At 34.9% G+C, this 20,790-nt stretch overlaps 1 protein-coding gene across 12 annotated transcripts in view; it reads left to right on the forward strand.

Annotated features, from left to right (window-relative positions):
• EVI5 (ecotropic viral integration site 5) overlaps positions 1-20,790 on the forward strand; it is a 239,151-nt gene that overhangs the window by 114,356 nt on the left and 104,005 nt on the right. For 8 of the 12 annotated variants that reach the window (XM_061411190.1, XM_061411185.1, XM_061411186.1 and 5 more), the window contains 3 exons: positions 4,403-4,456; positions 6,302-6,334; positions 6,887-7,033. In XM_061411190.1, coding sequence (XP_061267174.1) covers positions 4,403-4,456; positions 6,302-6,334; positions 6,887-7,033 — 234 coding nt within the window. The remainder of the gene's footprint in view (positions 1-4,402; positions 4,457-6,301; positions 6,335-6,886; positions 7,034-20,790) is intronic. The other 4 variants (XM_061411189.1, XM_061411196.1, XM_061411193.1 and 1 more) reach the window with 2 other exon arrangements.

A 20,790-nucleotide genomic window follows, 5' to 3' on the forward strand; every position in this document is an offset into this window, starting at 1 on the left:
CTGGCATATTGAGTGCAGCACTTTCACAGCATCATCTTTTAGGATTTGAAATAGCTCAACTAGAATCCATCACCTCCACTAGCTTTGTTCGTAGAGATGCTTTCTAAGGCCCACTTGACTTCACATTCCAGGATGTCTGGCTCTAGGTTAGTGATCACACCATCGTGATTATCTGGGTCGTGAAGATCATTTTTGTATAGTTCTGTGTATTCTTGCCACCTCTTCTTCATATCTTCTGCTTCTGTTAGGTCCATGCTGTTTCTGTCCTTTATTGAGCCCATCTTTGCATGAAATGTTGCCTTGGTATCTCTAATTTTCTTGAAGAGATCTCTAGTCTTTCCCATTCTATTGTTTTCCTCTATTTCTTGGCACTGATCACTGAGGAAGGCTTTCTTATCTCTCCTTGCTATTCTTTGGAACTCTGCATTCAAGTGTGTATATCTTTTCTTTTCTCCTTTACCTTTCACCTCTCTTCTTTTCACAGCTACTTGTAAGGCCTCCTCAGACAACCAGTTTGCCTTTCTTTTTCTTGGGGATGGTCTTGATCCCTGTCTCCTGTACAATGTCATGAACCTCCATCCATAGTTCTACAGGCACTCTATCAGATCTAATCCCTTGAATTTATTTAGTCACTTCAGTGTATAATCATAAGATACTATGTAGATAATTAGTTAACAGAAAAGAGAGAAAATGTAAAAATATATGGGCAAAAAAGTAGGTAAGGTGTCAGATGTGGTTGTGGGATGTAGTGAAATTCTATTTTGATTGTTTATAATTGTTTCTGTAGTTCTATTTTAATTTTTTCATGAGCTCAGAAACAAGATTATCATCTGAGAGTGACAGTAGGGTGTGAAGGGTTGCTGTTTGAAGAGGGGAAAGTATGAAATAGTGATCTAAGAGGGTGGGAGAAAGAGTGGACTAAGGACACATTATTATTGCTAGGATGCATTAAGTCCAACTAAATTTAGTGATTGTTAATTGAAATAAACTTCTTGGTTTTATTTTTCTTTGATTGTATTTACTGGCTGAGGCTCAGAATTGTTAGTGTGTTTTGATCCAGAGTGGTGGTTTCCCAGGCAATGCTGACTACTAAAGGAGAGAAGGGATAGGGGAAATAAAAGCAGGGGAGAGTCTGCAGTGATTGGAAATTGAACTTTGGGAAGAAAGGATATTAGGGAATGAGAGACAGTGAAAACTTGGTAGGATCAATGAATTATCCCAACTAAAAACATTATTATTGTATTTGGGTTATTTCATAAAATGAATAAGGTGGAAAGAATAGAGTGAGTTGTTTGAAGCTAATATTCCTCGATTTTGGGATATTTCAGTTGTTTTCATCATTAAAAAATAATGCTTATAGTTTCCATCTTTGTATATAAAGTTTTGTGGTATCTTGTATTTCCATTGTTGTTGTTATTTAGTGGTTAAATCCTGTTTGACTCTTTTGCGACCCCGTGGATTGTAGCCCACCAGACTCCTCTGTCCATGCAGTTCTCCAGGCAAGAATACTGAAGGGGGTTGCCATTTCCTTCTGCAAGGGATCTTCCCGACCCGGGGATTGAACCCATGTCTCCTGCTTTAGCAGTCAGATTCTTTACCACTGAGCCACCGGGGAAACCTTTAAAAGCTGTAATTGCTAAAATACTGTCAAGGTAACCCTGAAACAGTCTTTAATAACTCATAAAGACTATTATATATTTTCCGTCTCCTCAGGAAGTGGATATCACACACGTGAGGAATTGATGATTTATTGATGATAAAAAGTGATATTTGTGTAGGTGCTATAGGAGAACATATTTGTATAGGGGAAAATGAATTTAGGATTTATTTGTAGCAAAATTTCAGAAAATTTAAATGGTGTGAGAAGGGAAATCAAAGTGTTTTTAGTTTTAAATTTTATTATTTTATAATCATTTCAAGTGTAAACTTTATTCTCTTAATTGTCTGGTTGAACTTTACTTCCTAAGTCTTTTAGAATAAACAAAATGCTACTTTTTTTTTTCAAGAAATATGTTGAAAAGATACTGAGAATGTTTATTTCTTTAGCTTTCCAGACTTTAGCAGCATTTAATAGTTGTTTATTTGTGTAGACCGTTTTACTGTATGTAATATGATTTGCCAAGAAGTATTTTATTCTCCTCAAACTATTTTGTCATCTGAGAGCACATATAAGGTAATATCTATTCATATCACCTAAATATATTCTAGTGAATAGAGCAAGAAAATTTAATTTGCAAAGTATATTTGGAATAACTCTAAGATATATTCCACTTTATGGTCTACCCAATAAGAGAACAATAATTTATAGTCTTTTGTTTTGTTACGAGATTTTATATGTTATGTGTTCAGTTGCTCAGTTGTGTCCTACTCTTTGTGGCCCCATGGACTGCCCATGGGGTTTCCCAGGCGAGAATACTAGGGTGGGGTGCCATTTTAGTCCTTACTGACAAAATAATAGATCGAATCATAGAAAAATTTTCCGAGGAAGATATTTTTAGCAGAAAGTTAGAGAAAAGTAGGGTTGAAAGAAAGTTAGATTGAGCTCTAGAGCAAATTGGTACAGAAAGGTAAGAGGGAGTTTGAAATTACAGTGACGGCAAAATGAAGGTATGACTTATATTGGTGACTATACAAAAAGACGATGATTTTTTTAAAATGTAGAGTGATTTTTTTGTATATCTGACTTACAATGATGTGTTAAATTTTGCTGTATAGCAAAGTGATTCAGTTGCACGCATATATATTCTTTTTCATATTATTTTCCATTATGTTGTCACGATATTAACTATCATCCTCTCTGCTGTACAGTAGGACCTTGTTGTTTATCCACCCTGTATGTAGTAGTTTGCATCTGCTAGTCCCAAACTCCCAGTCCGTCCCTTCCCCATCTGCAGTCTCCCCTTTAGCAGCCACAAGTCTGTTCTCTATGTCTGTGTGTCTATTTTGTTTCATGGATATGTTCATTAGTGTCGTATTTTAGATTCCACTTATAAGTGATATCATATAGTATTTGTGTTTCTCATTCTGACATACTTCACATAGTATGACCGTCCTTGTCGCAAGTGGCATTTTATCATTCTTTTTATGGCTACTGAGTAATATTCCATTGTGTATGTGTACCACATCTTCTTTATCCATTCATCTATTGATAAACATCTAGGTTGTTTGCATGTCTTGGCTATTGTAAATACTGCTGCTGTGAACATGGTGCATATATCTTCTTGAATTACAGTTTTGTCTTGATATACATGGGGATTCCCAGGTGGTGCAGCGATAAAGAATCCACCTGCCAGTGCAGGAGATGCAAGAGATGTGGGTTTGATTCCTGGGTTGGGAAGATCCTCTGGAGTAGCAAATGGTAACCCACTCCAGTATTCTTGCCTGGAAAATTCCATGGACAAAGAAGTGTGGCGGGCTACAGACCATGGGGTCACAAAGAATTGGACATAACTGAACAACTGAGCACACACGCTTGATACGTATGCCCAGGAGTGGGATTGCAGGATCGAATGGCAACTCAATTTTTAATTTTTTGAGAACTTCCATATTGTTTTCCATAGTGACTGCACCAATTTATAGGATGTTAGATTTAATACTTAATAGAAGTAATTTGACAGAGTTTTGAGAGTTGGGCATTGAATAGTTAGGTGCAGAGTTTTTTTTTAAATCAGGTTTTACTTTTAACTGTAGGAAAATGCTAATAATTAAGTTTGACGCAACTCATGATAAATAATTCATTTGATGAAATCAACTCATTATATTTTCAGAGTGGAAATTTGCAACTTTGCATGTACAGCACATTATAATTGGAAGCTGATCTAGTTTTAAACTGACAATTTGATATTTATCCCATTAATATACATTTTTCAGGTTTCTTATTTGATAATAGACAATTGATTATTATTTACGTTGTCATTGTAGGAGATAAAAATGAGTTAGAATCTTTTCTATCTAATGGGGATGTTAAGACATATAAGAAAATACTGGGAATTCCCCAGCAGTCCAGTGGTTAGGACTCTGTACTTTCAGTGCTGAGGACCTGGGTTCAGTCCCTGGTCGAGAAACTAAGATCCTGTAAGCTGCAAGGTGAGGCCAAAAAAAAAAAGTAAAAGTAAATACTGATTATGAGTCCTTTTGCTAGGTACTGAAAAGAAAGAGATTATTTCTGTATGTACTCTAGCTTATATTTAAAATTCAAACATAGGCAGAATGATAAATATGGTCAATTCTTTTTCCATGCATTTCTTACTCTGAGCCTTTAAGAATTTCACAGATGATAATGTAGCCATTTCTTAGACTCTTTTCCAGTTTATTAAAGGTAGTACATTTTATGGACTATGATTTAGGTGTCATTTTTCTTTCTCAGGAATGTTTGCAAACAAACCTTTGTTTTTTTCTGCAGAGGTTACGAACAGAAAATAGACTTTTAAAACAGCGCATTGAAACATTAGAAAAAGTAAGTAAATTGCTACTTCTGTAAACATCTGTTGAATTCACAATAACTTTTCTATTTTAAATAAAGGCTCAAAAATCTAGCACATGTCTCCAAAATTCTGGTACTGACTATTTAGCTTGCATAGCTTAACTAAATAACTTGTCAATAAAAATTGATCATTACTAGTCCTTGAACTCTCAGGCTAAAGTTTCAAACTAAGGTTATTAATAGAGTAACATATTAATATTATTTGTTTTCATTATATAATCTCTAAAAAGTGTGTTCTTCAGGGGTAACCTAATTGAGAATCGATTCTGTATAGTATTTTAAAGATGACTTTCAAATGTTGCCCTGACTGTCCAGACATATATTAAATGTGGCAGTGATTTCTTTAAGGCCTAGGCTTGCTTTAAATTTAGTCAAAATGACCGACTAATTTCTAACATAAAAACTCATGAAGTTTGTTGATTTTCAATTCAGGAATTATGCCTAAACTTTTGGTTCTTAGAATTATTTTGATAACACTTGTTACCTCTTCCTCTCTATTTCATATAAAATAATGGGTAGATATTGCAATTTTGTGTTTTTTTCTTATTATGCTTTTGATATAACTTCTTTTTTAGTCTTCTTCCTGGTGCTGTAAGAATATATTGAGTAATAAAAGCATAGTCTAAGACACTTGTTTTATTAAAGATGTCCTAATTCACAAACCCTTGGTGTGTTTTCTGGTTTTTTTTTTTTTTTTACCAAAGATAAGAATTAGTTGTTTAAAAAATACTCCTCATGATATTGCCAAATATCTTAAAATCTTCCCTGAAAATTGATTGGTCAGTATTTAGGAAGAAAATGAATGAAGATACAGATTATTTGCATTTTTTCTTTTGTTTGGAAGTGGTTTCATATTAAATAGCATAGCACAAGGACAGGACTTTATTACATATGTATTTTTGTTGTATAATAATTGCAGGTACATTATATTAAGGATATAATGCCTTCATCTTATTAGAGTTGCTTTGAAGATAATTCTGCTTTTTTGGTAACTGCAAAAGGTTGTGCTCTTAATTGTCTTTAAGTCATTTTAATTTTATATATATATATATTTTTTTAAACTAAATATTCAGTTTATAGTAAACTATACCTCTTTCTAGGTGGCCTTTTATCTTTGGAGTAAGACATTTTCACAGAGAAAGTATTTTTATTTCCTCAAATCTTGAGAATAATAAAGGTGCTGTTGGAAAGTGTTAAGTTTGGATTTTGCTTCAGAAAATTAAATAGTTTTTTGCTGGCTTATTTGGCCTAGGTGTGTTCTTTAGCACTTAGAATCCTGTAAATACTTAGATACCAATTAAAGTCCATAACCACAATGTTTACTTACTCAGTTAATGCTAGAGTTTATTTCGGTTGAGCTCATTAATATCATTTGTCATATTTTCCTTGCTTTGTTCCTTTGGAAGTTGCTGTTGCACAAATTGCTGTCATACTTTATAAGTGGAATTGCTTACTCAAATTCCTTCTCCCTTTCATATAAATGATTTGACAATATGGATAATGCTAAAAATACTTTAAAAGTATGCTTTAAAGAGAAGATATTGGTTTGTCCCAAATTATGAAAAAAACCCTCTTGGAATTTGTGTTTGGTTTCTTCTAGAAGTACATGATGTTCTCCCATTTATCTTTATTTTGATATATTTTTCTTTAAGAATAGAAATACATACAATAAAAAACTTTTAAAATCTAAATGTCCATTTTAATTGCAATGAAAAGTAGGTGGAATTTGGGTATGTGTTGTTTCTTCTTATTCCTAATTTTATCACCTTTGTTTTATTTCTGTCTCTTACATTCCTATCTGAATTTTTCCTTTTGTAGGAAAGTGCTTCCTTGGCAGATAGATTGATACAGGTATAGTTTTTTGGTTTTTTTTTTTAAAGCATTTTCTCTAACATCTAAGGGAAGTCCTAAACCTAGAAATTCATATTTTAATGCATGCAATTTTACATGCATTTTTCTGGAAGTAATTTTTGGGTGGTATCTATGGTTGTAAACTTAATTTTTGATAACAATGTGTTACTTTTATTAAAATAAGCCCATCTTTTGCACGTTTTAGAGCTAACCTTATTTTAAAGTATTTATTTCAAAATGGCAATAAGTGGATTCTGCAAAATTAACCACTATTCATTGAAAACATTAGTCCTGCATGTACAGTAATATTGCATGAATTGAATTTTTATTGACTGAAAGGAATTGTTCTTAAGATTATCAGATGAATTTTTCATTGAGTCTCCCAAAATTTGCTGGAGCAATAAGCTGCTGGCTAATGATTACTTAGGTTATTCTGTTTTCTGAGGTGATTTTTTTTTTTAACATGTCAAAGTAAGTAACTAAAGCTCACAAAGGCAGTCTTTCTTGAATCTGTCCTAAATTGCTTTACACACACAAAAATTATGTCCTAAGGGACAAGTGACAAGAGCCCAGGAGGCTGAGGAAAACTACCTCATAAAACGGGAGCTGGCCACCATCAAACAGCAGAGTGATGAGGCCAGTGCTAAACTGGAGCAAGCTGAAAATACCATCAGGAAGCTCCAGCACCAACAACAATGGGTAAGGAGTCTGGTAGTGTTTTTTCTCACCTTCCTCATCCCCTTCCTTTAAACTTTTTTTTTAAGCACAACTTCTGTGCTCTAGTTTTTTAACAATTTTGTTTTCTACTGTAATTGAATTCTTAATCAATTTTAAGTTTTATAATACTTAGGGGTCTTATTGTGGCCTAAAGCCTCCTCGTTCTAACATTTTTTTTTTTTTTCTGTTTACACAGTTTTGTTAGAAATGGGTATTATTTTGTTTCCTTACATTATGTTTTCAGTCACAGCAAATAAGTGGTGTTTGTCAGACCTGCTTTTTAGGTTTTAGATATCTGTTTCATAAAAAGTAGTTTTTCATTTTACAAATTAAAAGATTAATTTGTAAATCTTTTGCCAGTTTTTGTTAATTGTGTACATAAGATACTACCTAACATATAGAAAATATATAAATACCTCATTTAGATCTTTGATAATATGGTGATTTATGTCTTAGAAATACTGTAGTCCTCATACATCGAGGCATTAAATTATGGGTTCAGTTGTATGCTTACGTTTTTTCCAGAAGAGAGAAATTGTCAAAATGAAAAAAAAAAAAAAGATTTAAAAAATATTAGTTAACTATCTTTGCGACCCCATGGACTGTAGCCTATCAGGCTCCTCAGTCCATGGAATTTTCCAGGCATGAGTACTGGAGTTGGTTGCCATTTCCTTCTCCATAACTTACAGTAGTAAACTGCTACTGATCATAGAACTATCCTCAGGTATCTTTTGTAACTTAGATACTATTTTCCATTGGCAAATTCAGACCAGTGTGATCTTAATCAAAAATTTGGAAGTTAAAAAAAACCCAACTATATGAGAGTTGAAAAGCCAGCTGTTTATCTTTGAGAATATATTATTTCTTATTTCAGCTTTCTGTTTTCAAGTAAGAGTTGGATTGTAACAGGAATAGGAAGAAAAAGTGTTAAACTTATAACTCTATATGGGTCCGTAAAGCAAAAAGAATGACTTCAACGTTGGGTGTTATTTTTATTCAGAAAAATTAAGATCTTGTATTCTCTTCTGAGCATGAAAATCAGAAAACTAAAAGCAAAAAGAAGAAATTGGTAATTGAAAAAAACATAGATTTTTTTCTTATTATGTTGATTGAATATGGTTACCAAAAAATGAATAAAAGAGTGGTCAAAGAATACATTCACTGCTTATTATCTGTGGAAGACTGGTTCCAGGACACTTGAGGATACCAAATTATTGTGTGCTCAAGTCCCTTTTGTAAAAGGCATCATATTTGCATTTAATCTGCATGCATCCTCTCATATACTTTGGTACAGACAAACCTGAATGAACTTTTGGCCAGCGTAATAGATTGTACTAGGTATTACTATTATAAATCATCTCTAGGTTACTTATAATAGTAATACCTAGTACAGTCTATTATGCTGGCCAAAAGTTCATTCAGGTTTGTCTGTACCATCTTACAAACCTGAACGAGCTCTTTGGCCAACCCAATAAATGCTATGTAAATAGTTGCCTTTGTATGACAAATTCAAATTTTGCTTTTTGGTACTTTCTGGAATTTTTTTTCCTGAATATTTTCAACCCATGGTTGGTTGAATCTGCAAGTGCAGAACCTGTGGCTGTGGAAGGCTAGCTGTACTAAGAAGATGGGAACTCAGATGTTTTATTTTGCCTTTGAATGAAATATCAGTAATATCAAAGCATAAAAACAGGAAAAACAGAATTGAGAGGTCATGCGGAGAAGGCAGTGGCACCCCACTCCAGTACTCTTGCCTGGAAAATCCCATGGACAGAGGAGCCTGGTGGGCGTCTGTGGGGTCGCACAGAGTCGGACATGACTGAAGTGACTTAGTAGCAGCAGCAGTAGCAGCTGAGAATTAAGCTGAACTGAGTTATCAGTGTAATCTGATTTTGTCATGAGGAAAGATAAATACTATGTTTACATTTAGTATAAGCTACAGTCTTAATAAAATACATTAGAATCATGAATTGTTAGTTTTTTACATAGTTTTTCAAATAATAAGACCTGTGGATAGATATGTATCAAAGATTAAAAAAATACTGGTTTATAATGAAAGAGCTAAGAGAGCAGACAGAAGCAGCCAGAATGAACTGAAGCTTTTGAAAATAGTCAAGTGTAAAAAAAGAATATTTGTACTCTAATTCAGGGACAGTTCAGTTCAGTTCAGTCGCTCGGTCATGTCCGACTCTTTGCGACCCCATGAACCACAGCACACCAGGCCTCCCTGTCCATCACCAACTCCCAAAGTCCACCCAAACCAATGTCCATTGAGTCGGTGATGCCATCCAACCATCTCATCCTCTGTCATCCCCTTCTCCTCCTGCCCTCAATCTTTCCCAGCATCAGGGTCTTTTCAAATGAGTCCAGCTCTTCGCATCAGGTGGCCAAAGTATTTGGAGTTTCAGCTTCAACATCAGTCCTTCTAATGAACACCCAGGACTGATCTCCTTTAGGATGTACTGGTTGGATCTCCTTGCAGTCCAAGGGACTCTCAAGAGACTTCTCCAACACAGACCCATACTGAGGGCCTATGATACAGCAAGTAGAAAGCAAATCTCTACTTCAATTTTGTTACCGTCTAAGCAAGCATTCTCTTAAACTGAAATAAACTGTAAAGCAGATGTATAAAACAGCAATGCACAAAAATAGGTGAAAATATCAGAGCCTTGGTTAAAATTTCAACTTCAAAGTAAAGTGTATATCTCTGGGTAATCAGTTATCAGGATGATCACAGGAATATTACTTTTTTAAAAGGATCTTACAAAATAAGAGATACTAAAGGCTTTGAGGTTGGCAACTGCAGCTAAGTAATAATGGCTGGATATCTCAAAAGAAGATCGGTGACCTTGATAATGCTTCATTAAAAATTCCTGAAGCATGTGATTTGTGAATAAATAGAAAAATAACTTATATTAACTGAATGCTAATTTACTCTGTATGTCATAACAAACTAACTTTATTTCTGTAATAAACAGAAATTCTTAGAAGTTATTGGTAGTCTCTCTCATGATATCATTCTTGACAGAGTAGAAAAATATAGATGGAATTAGTAAACAAGTGGTTTTACAAGTGACTGTGTCAAAACGGCTATTCATGTTGAAGAGATATCAGAGGTCTTTGTCTGCTAAGTCTGTGCTTCAAATATATATTATTTAAATCTTCATGTAAAGGTATGTTTAAAGTTTATATATGAAATATTTTAGGAATGTAGGTAATATGCTAATGGTGAGTCAAGATTTCAAAATATTTAAACAGTCTGTTCAGAATAAGAAACTAAATAAAAGATTATCTCATAGAAATAAATCTATAGTTTTGTCTTGAAGTTTAAATCTTAAAGATATATCTTAGTGATGCTTTATGTAACAAAACCTTGAAATTGAGAATCAGGAATTACCAGTAATAATATGATACTCCCCAAATCCCAAGTATAGTGTTCTATAAGTAGCTTGTAGAAACTTGGTGGTGTTGTATCTAGTTTGAATACCAAAACTCATATGAAATGTTTACAGACTGTATTATGGCAAGTTTAGGAAGATGTGGAATCCCTGGATATTTTTAGATTCCACTAAAGGTTTTAAAGATCATCATAGGTAGTTATTTTTAAGTATTGGAGAGGTGAGTTTATGGAAAAGTAGTTAGTCTCTTTTGATATTGCTTCAGAGGCAGAATGTATTTAAGATCCAAAGATACAAAATCTTATTGGAATTTTGACAAATGGAATAATTTCTTTGCAAGGTACTGAGAATACCAATTCTTGAAACTGACCAACTGACATTGCTAAATGTCTTGATTACAGCCTTCCAATATAACATCATGAAGTCTTCAAAATTCTCTAAGGTTTTCAAGTTTATTCCAGCAGGAGATATTGAATTACCAATATAATCAACCACCATCACCACCCTCTACTGCCAGTAGTGTCATTTTATATGATATACATAGCTTTGGATTTCATATAGGGAACTGAATTCTAATCCTGTTTTGCTAGCTTTGTGACTTTGGATACTCAGGATTGGGTTTCTTTTCTTTTCCAAAATGATTGTATAAGGCTAAACCATGTCAAGTCTTTCTCTTTAATTTTTTAAATGAACTTTGTTGAGGTATAAGTTACATGCAATCAAATTCATCAAATTAAAATACATGGTTTGATGTGTTTTGGACATTAGTCGTATAACCTTCACAGTCAAAATACAGAGCATTTCCATCATCCCCACAATTTCCTTCATGTCCCTTTGCATTTCACCTTTTCACTCCCAGCAGCCTTTCTGCTTTCTGTCACTGTAGTTTTGCCTTTTTTAGAATTTCATATAAATGGAATTGTAAGGTATGAGGCTTCTGTGTCTGGCTTCTTGCACTTAACATGTTCACCCACTTTTTTTCTTCTTGAAAATTTTTTTCTTCATTGTGGTAAAATAGACACAACATAAGATGTACCATTTAAGTGCTCAGGTCAGTGGCACTAAATATACTTTTACTGTTGTATGACAATAACTACTGTATTTCTAGAGCTTTGTCATCATCTCAGACAGAAACTTTGTACCCATTAAAAAATAACTGTCCTTTGCACCTCCACCTTTTCACCCTTGGTAACCTCCATTGTATCATATAAGTAGAGTCATATAATATTCATCCTTTTGTATCTGGCTTATTTCATTTAACATAATGCTTTCAAGGCTCATTCTTGTTGTAGCATTGCATTAATATCAGAATTTCCTTAGTTTTTACTGTGGCTGCATAATATTCCATTGTATGCGTATATATTTTGTTTACCCACTCATCCGTTTATGGTCATTTTGGTTGTTTCTACTTTTTGGCTGTCATGAATAATACTGCTGTGATCATTGATCATTAACACACAAATATCTGTTTGTGTCCCTGCTTTTAATTCTTTTGACTATATACCTAGAAGCAGAGTTGCTGCATCAAATGGTAATTCCATGTTTAACTTTTTGTAGAATCAGCAGACTATTTTCCACAGCTGCTGCATCATTTCACATTCCCACCAGCAATGTACAAGGGTTCCAATTAATTTCTCTACATCCTCAACAAGTCTTGTTCTTTGCTTTGCTTTTTTTCTTTACTGTTTTTTATTTAAAGAAAAAATAGCCATCCTCATGGTAGATGTTAAGTGATAATTCATTATGGTACATAGGAGTAAATTTAACTAGGAAGATGAAAGACTGTGCACTGAAGACTATGAATCATTGTTTATCCATTCATCTGTTGATGAAAGAAATTAAGGCATAAATAAATGGAAAGACCCCATGTTCATATATTGGAAGATTCATATTATTAAGATGTCAGTGCTACCTAATATGATGTATAGATTTAATTCTGTCAACCCTATCAGTCTTTTACAGAAATGAGAAAACTTATCCTGAAGTTCACATGGAATTGCAAAGAGCTCTAAATAGGGAAAACAATCTTGGAAAAAGAACGGAGTTGGCAGACTCACATTTCCCAATTTGAGAACTTACTACAGAGCTAGAATAATCAAAACAATGTGGCAAGAAGATAGAAATATAGATCACTGAAGTAGAAATTGAGAGTTCGGAAATAAGCCAATACATCTATGGCCAATTGATTTTCAAAAAAGGTTACCAAGACCAATTGGTAAGGAAGAATAGGTTCTTTAACAAATGGTTCTTGGAAAACAGGATATCCCCATGCAAAAAAATAAACTTAGACTCTTATCATACACCACATTAAAAAATTACTCAAAATGAATATCAGCCATCTTTGTGCTTTTAAAACACATAAAGATAAACCTTCATGAGCTCAGATATGGCAGTGGATTCTTAGATATGAATTCTTTGGCACCAAAAGGATGAGCAACAACCACCACCAAAAAACAGGTAAACTGAACTTCAAAAGTAAACCCTTTGAGCATCAAAGAACATTATCCAGAAAATGAAAAGACAGCCAACAAAATGGTAGAGAATATTTGCAAATCACATATTTAATTGTTTAGCATCTAGAATGTATAGAGGACTCTGAACAAAAAGACTGCTGCTGCTGCTGCTGCTAAGTCGCTTCAGTCGTGTCCAACTCTGTGTGACCCTATAGACGGCAGCCCACCAGGCTCTGCCGTCCCTGGGATTCTCCAGGCAAAAACACTGGAGTGGGTTGCCATTGCCTTCTCCATTGTGTGAAAGTGAAAAGTGAAAGTGAAGTCGCTCAGTCGCATCCAACTTGTAGCGACCCCATGGACTGCCGCCTACCAGGCTCCTCCATCCATGGGATTTTCTAGGCAAGAGTACTGGAGTGGCTTGCCATTGCCTTCTCCGGAACAAAAAGACTACTCAGTTTTAAAATGAACAGAGAATTATACAGCATCAACCAAGACATGGAAACAACCTACGTGTCCACCAATGGATGAATGGATAAAGAAAATGATACACATAAACACACACAATACACCCTTGCATGCTAGAATATTATTCAGCCATGAAAACAATGAAATCTTGCTATTTGCAACAACACGGATGGACATTGAAGGCATTATGCTAAGAGAAATGTCAGATAGTGTAGGCACATATCACATGACTCACTTATATGTGAACCCAAAAACAAAAAGTCCAGGCTCATAGATAGAGACAATAGATTGGTGGTTTCAAGAGATGGGAGGATGAGTGAAATGTAGTTAAGGGAATCAAAAGGTAGAGATTTCCAGTTATAAATAAGTCATGGGAATGTAATACACAACATGGTGATTATAGTTGACAATACTATATTGCACATTTGAAAGTTGCTGAGAATAGGTTTTGAAAGTGCAAAATTGTAACTGCGTATGGTGATGAATGTTAGACATTGTGGTGATCCTTTCGCAATTTATACGAATACCAAACCATGATTTTGTACAGCTATAGTTAATATAATGTTATACGTCAATTGTATTTCAGTAAGACATTTTTTTAAGTAGGCAGAAGACTTAAATAGACCTTTTTCCAAAGAAATATACAAAAGGCAACAAACATTTGAAAAGATCCTCAACATCATTAAGCTTTAAAATCACCTCTCAATTACTTAAAAATGACTACTTAAAGCATTGGCTAGTGAAAAATTTATAGCATCGAATGCTTATATTAGGAAAGGAAATAAGTCTCAAACCAACAATCTATTCTTCTACCTTAAGAAACTAGATTTGTCCAAGAAAATTAAACCTAAAGCAAGTAGAAGGAACAAGTATAAAGAGAGTAAAAATTAATGAAATTGAAAACAGTATAAAACAAAAATAGAGAAAATCTGTGAAACCAAATGCTGGTTCTTTTAAAGCATCAATGAAGTTGATAAAACTGTCTAGACTGACTAAAGACAGAAAAAAATAATAGCCCATTTAGGGATAACATTGGCTTTTTACATATGTAACTAATTTGTCTTGTCTTATACCCTGGATTTGTCTGATTCCTTCTTCATGGTGTCATATCTTCTGTAAACTAGATTCAGTAAATATTTTTTAACATTTAGATTATAGATGATGTTGTGAACTTTGCTTTAAATCAGGAATCCCATAATGTAAGTTCCCACTATTTAGTGATGCTGAGTTAGTTTGTCATGCCGAGTTTGGTTACCATACACCCTCTCCCTTGTAAAGGTATGGTTTCTTCTTTGCAATAATTAATATATTGGGAAATACTTTTGTACCAAATAAATATCTTGTCCTCTGTTCATCTATTACCTAATGGTTTTAGCATCCTCTGATTGGGTTTTCAAGATGGTGATTTCCATATTTTCTCATTTTTTCCTACTCTGTTAGCTAATGTTTCTCTGTAAAAGAGAATTTTTTCTTTTTTTCCCCTTCAATCTCTCTCTCTCATGTACTTTGAATACTTTTGTATCATTCCAGACTCATGTGCTTTTATTTGTTTTGGTGTTTCATATCATTTTTAATGCAGTTGGTACGATGATATATATTAAACTTTTGAATGGCAGTTTTTAATATAATTTTAATAGATTTTGAGTATTGATATTCCTTAAAAAGCATTTGTGCAGTACACAATTATTGAATGATTGTCTTTAACAGGTCACTGGTTCCAATGAACTTGATATTGCTGGTTTTCAAAAATGATGTTATTTTATTATAATTTTTTAATTGAAATATGTAGTTGGTTTATAATACTAGTTTCAGGTATGCAACATATTTACTCCATTTAAAGTTATCACAAAGTAGTGGCTATATTTTCTTGTGCTGTACAATGATCTGTGTTAATTTATTACTTAGTATTTACTGTACTAAATAAAATTTACTTCCATTTAGTAATTTTAAATGATAAACATTAAACTAAGCATAAGATAAATCCAAGCATTTAGATTAAACTATCCTGGTCAAGGCTATGGTTTTTCCAGTAGTCATGTATGGATGTGAGAGTTGCATTATAAACAAAGCTGAGCACAGAAGAACTGATGCTTTTGAACTATGGTGTTGGGGAAGACTCTTGAGAGTCCCTTAGACTGCAAGGAGATCCAACCAGTCCATTCTAAAGGAGATCAGTCCTGGGTGTTCATTGGAGGGACTGATGTTGAAGCTGAAACTCCAGTACTTTGGCCACCTGATACGGAGAGCTAGACTCATTTGAAAAGACCCTGATGCTGGGGAAGATTGAGGGCAGGAGGAGAAGGGGACGGCAGAGCATGAGATGGTTGGATGGCATCACCAACTCAATGGACATGGGTTTGGGTGGACTCTGGGAGTTGGTGATGGACAGGGAGGCCTGGCGTGCTTCTGTTCATGGGGTCGCAGAGTCGGACACGACTGAGCGACTGAACTGAACTGATCCCTTGAAGTGTTTGCTATACAATGTTATGCATCAGTTTTCCTAGGAAGCCCATAGAGGTAGAAATGTCCAGTAACATTTCATACAGTCGCATGTCTGACTGTCCCTTTTGAGTGTGTTGAGGCATTGAGTGTGTTGAGTGTGTTGAGTGTGTTGGATGGTTTTTCCTGAGGAGATCTACTGAGTCTTGCTTGGTCTATTAATATTTAAAAACTTTTTATGCTACACACGACTGCCTATCATTCAGGTGTCCTGAATAAGTAATCTTTGTCCATCAGTTTATTGGCTAGGATCAGCGTATACAAGAAGGATTGTAATAGTTAACGTTGTTGACTGCTGAAGTGACTGCCTTTCAGATGATTGGGACCTTTGTACCAGGAGGTACTAAACAGGAGGCTAGGCAAGATTTCTTTTGATCTTCCTTCCTCTTCCTATAATTCTAGAAGAAAATATGAAATAATTATGTGATAATTTTAAGAACCAAGGATTTGGTGTGAGGAATAAAAACTAATCGTACTTAGAGTAAACATATGAATAAACATTAATAAATTAAAAACTGTTAGTGCACTTGTGAAATCTTTTAGATAATTCATTTTAGAAAATATGTTTGTTGAGCAGCATTTAGAATTGCCCAACACCTGATTTTACCTAGTGGGTTTGTTTTTCTTTATGAATATGGAAGTTAATATCTAACATCTCTTCCTGCACAATAAACACTTTTAAACTGTACTTCGGTGACATTTCAAGAAAAAGCCATTTAATTTTTAAAAGCCATGTAATTATTGGTAAGTTTATTTAAATTTCCTAGAAATCCAAAATAGAGTATATTCAGTTCAGTTCAGTTGCTCAGTCATGTCCGACTCTTTGCGACCCCATGAACTGCAGCACGCCAGGCCTCCCTGTCCGTCACCAACTCCTGGAGTCCACCCAAACCCATGTCCATCGAGTTGGTGATGCCATCCAGCCATCTTATCCTCTGTTGTCCCCTTCTCCTCCTGCCCTCAATCTTTCCCAGCATCAGGGTCTTTTCAAATGAGTCAGATCTTCACATCAGGTGGCCAAAGTATTGGAGTTTCAGCTTTAAAATCAGTCCTTCCAATGAACACCCAGGACTGATCTCCCTCAGGATTGCCTGCTTGGATCTCCGAGTCTTCTCCAACACAGTTCAAAAGCATCGATTCTTCGGTGCTCAGCTTTCTTTATAGTCCAACACTCACATCCATACATGACCACTGGAAAAACCATAGCCTTGACTAGACAGACCTTTGTTAACAAAGTAACATCTCTCCTTTTTAATATGCTATCTAGGTTGGTCATAACTTTCCTTCCAAGGAGTAAGCATCTTTTAATTTCATGGCTGCAGTCACCATCTGCAGTGATTTTCGAGCCCAGAAAAATAAAGTCAGCCACTGTTTCCACTGTTTCTCCATCTATTTGCTATAAAGTGATGGGACTGGATGCCATGATCTTAGTTTTCTGAATGTTGAGCTTTAAGCTAACTTTTTAAGCTTGGTAAATTCTTACACTGTTGGTCAGTATGCCTAGAAATCTGAACAGAAGTTTTCTTCCAAAATAATTTTGGCCTTAGTCTAAGATTAAACCTTTTACATTCATATGTAATCATTTCTTTTCAGCCTAAATAATAAATGAATGCTCACTTTAATGGAAATAATTGTTTTCTTAGCATTTTTTTTCATCAGAGTATCTTGCAGTTGAGTATAAAAATAATCAGAGATGATCTTCCACCTTAAAGGATGTATGTAAGTTTTCAGATGTTGGAAATCATTTAAAAAATGCTATACCATTTTTTCAAAAAAGTTTAGTGTGGCAAATCTTAAATAGGGCATCCATATTGTTTGGATTTCTTTTAAACAAAGACTACATGGAGCATGTAGGGAGGATTACAAACGTCTTTTGGAATCGTATGCTGGGTGGGAGAGCAAGATACAACTTTTTATTTAAATTTTTTTTATCTTCTGATATTTCTTTGCATGGAATCATATTCTTGACCATTTGCCTATGTAATAATAGTTTTCTCAGATGCTTTAGCCGTAACAGTAGAATGTACCATGTGCTGTGTTGTGCTTAGTCACCCAGTGTCCAACTCTTTGCAACCCCATGGACTGTAACCCGCCAGGCACCTCTGTCTGTGGGTATTCTCCAGATAAGAATACTCCAGTGGATTGACATGCCCCCCACCCTGGGGATCTTCTTTACTCAGGAATTGAACCTGACTCTCTGGCATCTCCTGCATTGGCAGGCAGATTCTTTACCACTGAGTCACCTGGGAAGCTCTAATTCTTAATGTAGTACATATTAAAATTCTTCCCTGGTGGCTCAGACAGTAAAGAATCTCACTGCAATACAGGAGATCAGTGTTCAATCCTTGGATCGGGAAGATATGCTGGAGAAGGACATGGCTACTCACTCCAGTATTCTTGCCTGGAAAATTCCATGGACAGAGGAGCCTCGCAGGCTACAATCCATGGGGTTGCAAAGAGTCAGACATTACTGAGGGACTAATACTTTCACATATTAAAACAATATATTAAGCTCTAAAAAGTATTATTTCATCCTTTATATGGCTTGCAAGTTATGAATATGGGCTCTGTAATCCATATTCCCAAGTGACAGAATTGCCAATTTCTTTTTACCTTGCTGGGTCTTTTTAGGTTACTTAGGTTAAGTGAGAATACAAAGTGCTTAGCATATGCCTGACATATAATGAGCACTCAGTAGATGTTAGCCGCTATCATCATTGTTGTTATCATCATAAACTTTAAAAATCTGTTTTGTAGTGAGTGTTACAGGAACATATTAAAATGAAACAGCTGCATGGGAAATGATCAGGGCTTGGGCTCAATGTGATAGTTGTTATTAAACCTCACTTTGAGCTTCTCTTGGCTTTGATGATTTTTTAAAGTAATTTTATTTATTTATTTTGGCTGTGCTGGGTCTTCGTTGCTTTATGGTGTTTTCTCTAGTTGAGGTGAGTAGGGGCTACTCTCTATTTGCAGTGTGTGGGCTTCTCATTGCAGCAACTTCTCTTGTTGCGGAGGGGCTTAGTTGCTCTGTGGCATGTGAGATCTTCCTGGATCAGGGGTAGAACCTATGTCTCCTGCGTTGGCAGGCAGATTCTTTACCAGTGAGCCACCAGGGAAGCCCCTTGATGATTTCTTTCTTCTCTCAAAAGTTTATCATTCTTTATTTTTTTTAAATTTAATTTTATTTTTTAACTTTACAATATTGTATTGGTTTTGCCATATATCAAAATGAATCCGCCACAGGTATACATGTGTTCCCCATCCTGAACCCTCCTCCATCCTCCCTCCCCATGACACCTTATCTTTGACAAAGGAGGCAAGAATATACAATGGATTAAAGACAATCTCTTTAACAAGTGGTGCTGGGAAAACTGGTCAACCACTTGTAAAAGAATGAAACTAGAACACTTTCTAACACCATACACAAAAATAAACTCAAAATGGATTAAAGATCTAAATGTAAGACCAGAAACTATAAAACTCCTAGAGGAGAACATAGGCAAAACACTCTCCGACATACATCACAGCAGGATCCTCTATGACCCACCTCCCAGAATATTGGAAATAAAAGCAAAAATAAACAAATGGGACCTAATTAAACTTGAAAGTTTATCATTCTTTTCCTGACCTCAAGTCAACCTCATATATAAAAGCCCAGTTTTTGTTGATTTGTTTTAAAACTTTCAATGCAGTGTTGTTGGTTTCTAAATTTTTATTGTTTTTTAATTATTTTTTTCTATTTGGTTTGGGAAAACTATAAAGTGAGGTGGACTATCCATGCTAAAAAGTTTTCTAAGTAGACATGGTACTCGGAATTTTTGTTCCTCAGTGTTCACTTGTTTCATAGCACTGTCATCATGGCACATCCTCCTGATAAGCGGCTGGAAATGCCCACATGTGCTACAGTTTTTTTTTCAGACTGTATGGCACCCATAGCCTTTCTTGATATCTCTTATTCCGCTGGAGGTAGTTAAGTTAAAAGGCTTCATAAAAACAAGAGAAACAAAACTCCTTGTTTTATAAATGACACTCCCCCACCCCCACCCCATGGAAAAATTTTAAAAATTGAAACAGGTATTTTACAGTGCACAGCAATGTCTTTTAACAGTGGCATTTTTATCCCAATTCTGCCACTCAATATTTGTCCTTTTACAAATTACTTCTGTATATAATACAAATTTTTTTATCCTGTATATAATAAAGGATTATTGAAATTTAAGTGAGTTGGTCCTCTGGAAAAATGCTTAGCATAGAATGAGTACTCAATAAGTGGTAGTTATTATTAAGATTAATATTAACATTATTTCATTATTTTATCAGCTTGTTTGGTCAGTGGCATAAATGGCTAATAACCAAAACTTAAAAGACTAAAACTGACAGGTGAAGTTTTAATATCAGAAGTATATCATTTTCCTGATCAAATTTAGATCTGCAAAATTTTGAACAGCAAAATTGGAAATGTAGAAATAAATACCAGATAAGAGAATTCAATTGCAGAAGCTCTGAGCCAATTGAAAGGGACCAAAACCAAGCAAGAATAATAAAACCTCTATAATCAGTAAATGTTATCTTATAAAATTTACCCTGTATTAGAGTTCTGCAGAGTAATGAAAGTAATTCCAGTCCAAGGGTAGGAGAAGACTAATGTCCTAGCTCAAGCAGCAGGCAGGAACAGAATGAATCCTCCCTTTTCCTGCTACATGTTCTATTAAGGCCCTGAACAGATTGGCTGGTCCCCACTTACGTTGGGAGGGCAGTCTACTAAGTCATCTGAAAACACCTTCATAGAAACACCCAGAAATAATGTCTAATCTGGGCATCCCATGTGCTAGTCAAGTTGATGAGAATTGACCATCACAAGTCCAGCCTTTGTCAACTTGGCACCCATGTGCATCTTGTTAATCTATACTTAATCTCCAGG

Source organism: Bos javanicus, chromosome 3, assembly GCF_032452875.1.
Source record: "Bos javanicus breed banteng chromosome 3, ARS-OSU_banteng_1.0, whole genome shotgun sequence".
NCBI classification, from domain to species: domain Eukaryota; kingdom Metazoa; phylum Chordata; class Mammalia; order Artiodactyla; family Bovidae; genus Bos; species Bos javanicus.